The sequence below is a fragment of the Tachypleus tridentatus genome, chromosome 4, assembly GCF_004210375.1.
Source record: "Tachypleus tridentatus isolate NWPU-2018 chromosome 4, ASM421037v1, whole genome shotgun sequence".
Classification (NCBI taxonomy): domain Eukaryota; kingdom Metazoa; phylum Arthropoda; class Merostomata; order Xiphosura; family Limulidae; genus Tachypleus; species Tachypleus tridentatus.
Window position 1 is genome coordinate 13,455,495 of NC_134828.1, and position 7,203 is coordinate 13,462,697.

The window sequence follows — 7,203 nt, forward strand, 5'->3', positions numbered from 1 at the left end:
AACTCATAAATAACAAATTATGTTACTATTTGTGGTGCCCAAAGAAAAATGCAATGCATACAATGGTACTATAAGCTTATCTGATGATGATAATGACAAAAGTCAGTGTAAGAATATCTGTAAACAACTTTAATTGAAATCATAAGTTTCTATGCAGCACATTTATTGATAGTTTTGGAGTTTGATGGAATATATTATTAATAGTCCATCTGAGATTGTTAATTAATGTATAACTGCAATTAAGAAAATTATTAAACAGTTTCATTTTGTACATGTAAAATAATTTTAACTTTTTTAAAGATAATAATTTATGTTTAAAAATCGATTATTAGATAATTATTTTATATTCCACTGCAGGATGGCAGCACAGCTTTGTCAATATGTATGGAGGCAGGACACCAAGATTTGGGATTGCTTATCTATTCCAGCATGAATTTTTCTCGAGGAAGTTTACCAGTAAGTTAATCTTTGTCTTGGAAATGTGCTGTTAGTTTCTGTTTTGCTTAAAAAAAGACATATTAAACACCAGTTACATATCAGAAATTTAAAACTAAAAAATTATTAGATTAATAACAAGTTGTGAAAGTTATTAAAAAATGTCGATTTTCCCTTTTTACACTAAATTAATAGCTATTTCTCTGTATCTTGATACATTTTAATCAAATATCTTTTTTGCATACAGTACTCATCACTTAAAAGAAGACGAAAAGACTATGCTTTAAACAGGTCTTTGCCAACTCCAAGAACTCCACCATCACCACCTAGATGATGATGCATAATTGTAATACTACAGTATAAGGCTGCCTTAATTAAAACATTTTCAAATCGAGTTCAACCTTGTTTTAAACTTACGAATAGAACAAAAGTTTTAATTTCAATGGGAAGTACTATCTTTAAAACTAAATGAATCAGTCTAAATTTGTCAATCAAAGTTGGTATTGAAAATCGTTTCAGAACCTATTCAACTGGTATTACCTTACTTGTTTGTATTCTTTATGTTTAATACGTCTTATAGCAATTCTATAAATAACCAACAACCTCAATTTTCCATTAAAATTTTGATTTTTTTATCATATTTATAAGATTAAAGCAAAATTGAACCCAACTTGGAAATATTTTAATAGTTTCGTTTGTATACTTTTAGAAACTAGCGCTACCTATTGGGTTGAAAATATATTTAAGTATATGATTTATATCATACCTGTACATACATATGAATATTTAATGGAATATCAAAAACAGATACCCATAGACCATTCAAGTAAGCTGGAGAAATCCTGTAGTGATAGTCTGAGCTATCCAGGTAGTAGCCTTGCCAAACTGATTAGGTAAGAAGTAGACAAAAAGCTGCATATTACAAATATTTTAATTATTATACTGGAAACATTAGCAACCTTGCTAACATATTATTAAATACGCTCATAGTATATCACAATAAGTACCTTCAGTGATCTTTTTTTCCCATAGGAATCTGATTGGTTGATTTTTTGGCATGCAAATTATTTTGAATCCTTGTCGATTCCTATTGTTAAGTACTACTGTACTTGAAATTATTTTTATGCACTGAAGGACATAATAATTCACCAAAGTTTTTGGTTTAACTGTTATAAAAAAAACAACTGCATCTTTTCTTTAATGTTTTGTTTTCTTATGGATGTAAGAGCACTTTCTAAAATTCAGTGTGTAAGTTATTACAACCTACGTTGATGCAGAGTGGCTGTTCTTGAACAAGTCTGTAGCTATTACACCTGGTTTTAAACTACAATAACTTATTGAGTAGACCGTCTTAATGTTTCTGTACACAGTTTCTTGTTGAGTTGTTCAGATGCTATTATTATGATTTTCTCTGTATCTCTAACTTGTTTGATATTAATCATTATGTTAGGTCTGTAATGTATGTGCATCAGTAAAAATATACTGTTCTTTAAATCACCCAAGTTGACAAAATGACCTCATTTCTTGTTATTCCTGGTCATTTAACTCCTGCACATTGTCACTTAGCAATGAAACTTTGTGGTTAACTTTAACATATTATCAACTTTTGTTTTATATATTTAACTTTGAGTCATCACATCAAGTCTTCCAGGTGTTTCTGTGATGATACCAACTTATGAAACTAATGGAAGTTAGATATATGAACAATGTAAAAGTTACCCTCAGTGTGGAGTGTTATTTTCTTTTGAAACATTGTCAAGTTAAGTCCTTTTGAAATAGCAGTCAGTTACACTAAAGATGTTCAGTGGCACTGATGTTAAAGGTTTCTCAGTTTTTAATAATGTAAGATGTGTTATCTCAGTAAATATGCATTAATCACAAAAATCATGACCAACATAGGCCATGAATATGAGTAAGATACTAACATAAGTTTTGTTTTAAACCGTATTATAAAGCAACAGAGAAATGACTCTTTGTTGTAACTTCTTAAAGAAAGATGAGAACACATATAGTAGGGTTAGTAGAATACAAAATCATATTGTAATACCTATTAATTCCACAGAGCCATCTGGTAGTAAATAAGTGTAACTACATATGGTGTTTTTTTTAATCAGCATGAAATTTACTCAGAAACTAATTTTTATATGTACCTGCTAGTGTTTATATTGTGTTATCTGTTTATATAGAGTATAATTTTTTAATACAAGTTTTAAGCACATATTGTAGACTGTTGTATGGTTTGCTGTTTTGAAATTACGATTTCTAAGTTGTTAACACTAATGTATAATCAGAGTTTTGAAAGTGTATCAACATTAGATAAAATTTAAGATTTATAATTATATAACTGACATCTTGGGTGTGGTATTTTTCTTTCTGTTTTATTTCATAGCCCTGTCCACTCAAAGAAGTCTGCTAGCTGTGTACTCTGACTGGTTGGGTTCTAATGCTGTTGAAAGTTGATTTTAGTCATTTTAAAGTTCAACTTATCTTTTCCTAATAAGAAAATATATTTTTTTTATATTGCTGCAATCTAAGCACATGTAGGCTGACAACAAACATTTCAGGGTTAGTAGTATAACACAGTAGTATTCAACTTGTTTTTGTATCTTGGTGGATACACATCGTTTTGGTAACTGTGACACTTTTCATGACCAGGTGAATGGAGACCGTGCACCACACCTTGAGATCCATTGTTATTAGGATTTTGATGTTCTTTTAAAACTAGTGGTTTTATGTCATTGAAAAGTTGTTTACGTAAGCTGATCACTATTAACTGAATATCAGGCAGTTTTATACAACACTAAATGGTAAACACAAAGACTACAAAGAAGGAAATTAATTCTGTAAGTTCTAGTCAGAACAGAAAGATGGAGACTGTATGAGGGTGTCAAAAAAGCACCCATTCTGTACATTCTAGGTTATTATTTATTTTAATATGCTTAACCCAGGTTCTAGCATAGTGTCGAGATAGATTTGTTTTATATAATGCTCAGGGTGGTCCTGTGGTAGAGCTCTGGGTCTCAGAGTTGGTGAGTCAGGTTGAAATACATGAGAAACCAAGAAATATTCCTTGCCCTCTACAATATGAGTGTTTTGTAATGGTAACAGTTAAAACTGTTAACGTTTAAACGGCAACCATCATCAACTGATACTGCTACCTGTAACATCCCAGCTGTTTAAGGGTTAACATGGATCGTAGGATGCTGATGGCCCTCTGGTCAGTAGATCAAAATGAGGAACAGTGACAGACAGCCATAGAAACTTTGATATAAATACAAATGTAGATATGATATTCAACTGAAATCCAATTGTTAAATCAACCTCGAAGACTGTGAGAACAAAGACTTCTGTTACAGTATTTTAAAGTTGCTGATAAAATGTCCAGTTTTGATGGATTATCTTAACTAATATTGTAACATTACCCTTATTCATATTTGTAATTTTTAGAAGTATAGTTTTTAAAGGTTCAGTTTCTGTGGTTATCAGTATTAACATAAGTAATATATTGGTTTGTGTTGTTGAAATGCCATGCTGATAGCCAAATGTCATGTGAAATCAAATGTTTCATAGTCCTAGTATATTAATGACACTGAGGTTGTACTAACAGGGTTAACACTGTTGAAATGGTCACAAACAGTTTATATATAACACTACCAAAGTTTATATGTGTAAATGGTTACAACCATTAAATATGTAACTTGCATTTTTCAATTTCTGAAGAATATGAAAACAAAGATATTTATTCTGTAGTTATCTTTAGTATTTAACGTTCTATTGTAGGAGAAATACTGTTTCCTAAATGTCTTCATGAATATTAAATATGAGGTTTGTTTGGCTGTTTACCATTTTGTTAATTTTACCTACTAAAAAGATAATATATTTAGTATTAAAATATTTCTCTGTGAACCTACATGTAAATGAATCTGTGAAGTGTGACAAAGAAAATAATTTTGTTAGCGATTCAAGACTTCTAGATTCCTCTTATGATAGATACACAAGGTTATTTGAGGTTTTAACCCTAGAATACCTAGACTCCACGTTGGCATTCTAGGGTTAAAGAAATGTCAACTGAGACATTTAATTGGATCAAAAGTAAAATAAATCTATAATTTGATTAATTGACAGTATTAGCTTGAGGGGTGGGTGACATTTGAAGGAGGGAAAGCCTCCTCCAGCCTGTTTCAAATATATACTTCTGACAGGGGGTACTTGTAACTTCCTGTACGTAACACTTTGGTTGTTGTGTTAAACCAGTTTCTAATGTTATTGCAACTTTCAACAGCTTGAATGATAATTACTGTGTTCATTTTCATTGTCATTTGTTTTTGATTTAAAAGTGACATTCGTTGCACAACTGAATTTTTCTGTAATAAATCTAATAAAAACTATTACATTTAGTGCTCTTGAGTCTCTGTATTCCTTACTGATAGAAATACTCTTATTAAGTTTCAGCTGCCCTTCCAGTCTTTTAAAATTATGTTTTAATTTTCTAACAGAAGATTAGTATACTATTAACCTGTTCAGTGCCGTAGACGAGATAACTCGTCCAAGCCGATCGGTAATACAGTTCCACGGACGAGTTACTTCGTTCTCAATAATGCCTAACTTCAACGCTAGATGACAGCACCATAAATGAGAAAATGTTTTAAAGCCTTTCAATTCCTTGAAGGTTAACTTTAAGTACATTAGGCTATTATTTGATTTTAAACCAACTGTTGTTATGATGTTCTATTTGTATATTATCTGTTTGCTTATTTAACTTTACTGCTTTTCCAAGATACTATAATGTTAAGATATTTCTAATTATATTAAAATAATGTTTTGCAAAACAATGGCAGATGTAACTTTATAAAAAAAAATTGTGAGTTACAGGTTTATAACAAAATTATGTAGTTTCATTATTTTACCTGAAACTGAGCATCCCAGTCGCGCTAAACATGCTCGCCCTCCAAGCCGTGGGGGCGTTATAATGTAACGGTCAATCCCACTATTCGTTGGTACAAGAGTTGGCGGTGATGACTAGCTGCCTTCCCTCTAGTCTTACACTGCAAAATTAGGGACGGCTCAGGTTTCTCCTCCTGGTTGGGGGTTGTGCAGTAGGCTAACAATCTGCTCACTTAAAAAACCAGCCTGTTAATGAATCCGCAAGCGATTCCTTCATGGAATCGAGAGGCATAATAATAATGGCATTAAAATTTTTAACATGATAGTCACATTTTGAAATAATGACCGTGGTGTTTTAAGTTGAAAAGTATTATCTTTGTTCTTTAGTTTTAAGGTTGTGGTACGAGTAGGTGAACTTCTGTGTCAAAGTGTTAAAAGTTCACTATTTACATTTGTGCTTACTGGTGAGCTTATGTCGAAAAGTTGTAGAATCATGACACCTACATTGACTTTATGTGTCGTCACATAATTATAACAACTATATAGACCTTTTAGTGCTATCATATTGAAAAGTCCCGGCATGGCCAGGTGGTTAAAGCACTCGATTCGTAATCTGATGGTCGCGGGTTCCACCTCCCCCCTCATCACACCAAATATGCTTCAGCCATGGGTGTATTATAATGTGATGATTAATAACACTACTTGTTGATAAAAGAATAACCCAACAGTTGAGGATGATGACTTTAGTATAAATTAGGGACGGTTAGCATAGATAGCCCTAGTGCAGCTTTGCGTAAAATTTAAAAAGCATTGAAAATTTACAGAATCATGATATATATGTTGACTTTTTGGTGTTGTCATATTAAAAAGTCACAGAATTATGACAGCGACATTAACTTTTTGTTGTTACGTTGGAAATTCATAGAAACGTGAGACTTATTTATTAATGCATTATTCACGTTCATTACAATTACTATAGGTGTCGATCCTGGGGCACACGTACACTGAACTTTTAACAGTGAGAAAGCAGTATATTCGTGCTTCCGCTTAAACATACATAAATCCAATTATTGGATTACATTTCTGCAAACCATAAGATGTGATTAAACACTTGTCAAGATCACCCAATTACCTCCCTTCCGTAATTGTTTTTACAGTTAGTGACGTCATGCGACAGTTTTTTCTTAAGCGCCCCCTCCATCTACTTTTCGCTCGAGATCAGCGCGCTTGACAATTAAGTCGACTTTCTAGTTTATATAGGTTACTTGGAAGCCCTTCGAGTCAAATAACCTTATCAGTAGATTAAAGTATTTGTTATTATATTCACAAGTTTATTTTGTTTAATTTATACAACGCTGTTCAATGGGATACCTGTACTATGTGCATGATGGAGTCGAATTATCGCGATATTACATATTAGGCCATTAGTGAGCTGTCTTCCCCCACTGGTCATAAAACATACCCACCTCCTCAGCCGTGAGAGCATTATAATATTCGATCAATCCCACTATTCGTTGGTAAAATAGTTTACGATAGGTGGTGTTCATTAGCTTCCTTCCCTCTGGTCTCTCACTGTTAAATTAGGGACGACTAGCACAAATACCTCTAGTGTAGCTTTGCACGAAATTCAAACCAAACCCCTTCTGACCAGTGGTCCAAAATTATGGACAGCAGCAGACAGCCTTAGCAGATCTCCCACATAAGTTGTAAGGTATTTTAAAATTGTTTCGTGAAAGTTATCGTTTATGTTTGATACGTTTTAATTTATGAGAATATGTATTCTAGTTTTTACCCGCGGCTTATACAATGGCTCTGAGTTTTTTTTTTTTTTTCAAATACAAATTTTTATCTCGGAGCTCCGTCTCTTGACCGATTTGAGATCGA

The 7,203-nt window shown here is 32.4% G+C and overlaps 1 protein-coding gene across 3 annotated transcripts in view; it reads left to right on the forward strand.

Moving 5' to 3' along the window:
* The window catches only part of LOC143248591 (uncharacterized), a 45,313-nt gene extending 40,481 nt beyond the window's left edge, over nucleotides 1-4,832 (forward strand). For all 3 annotated transcript variants that reach the window (XM_076497075.1, XM_076497076.1, XM_076497077.1), the window contains 2 exons: nucleotides 358-456; nucleotides 683-4,832. In XM_076497075.1, coding sequence (XP_076353190.1) covers nucleotides 358-456; nucleotides 683-769 — 186 coding nt within the window. In that variant the 3' untranslated portion in view covers nucleotides 770-4,832. The remainder of the gene's footprint in view (nucleotides 1-357; nucleotides 457-682) is intronic.
* Nucleotides 4,833-7,203: the final 2,371 nt, after the last annotated feature.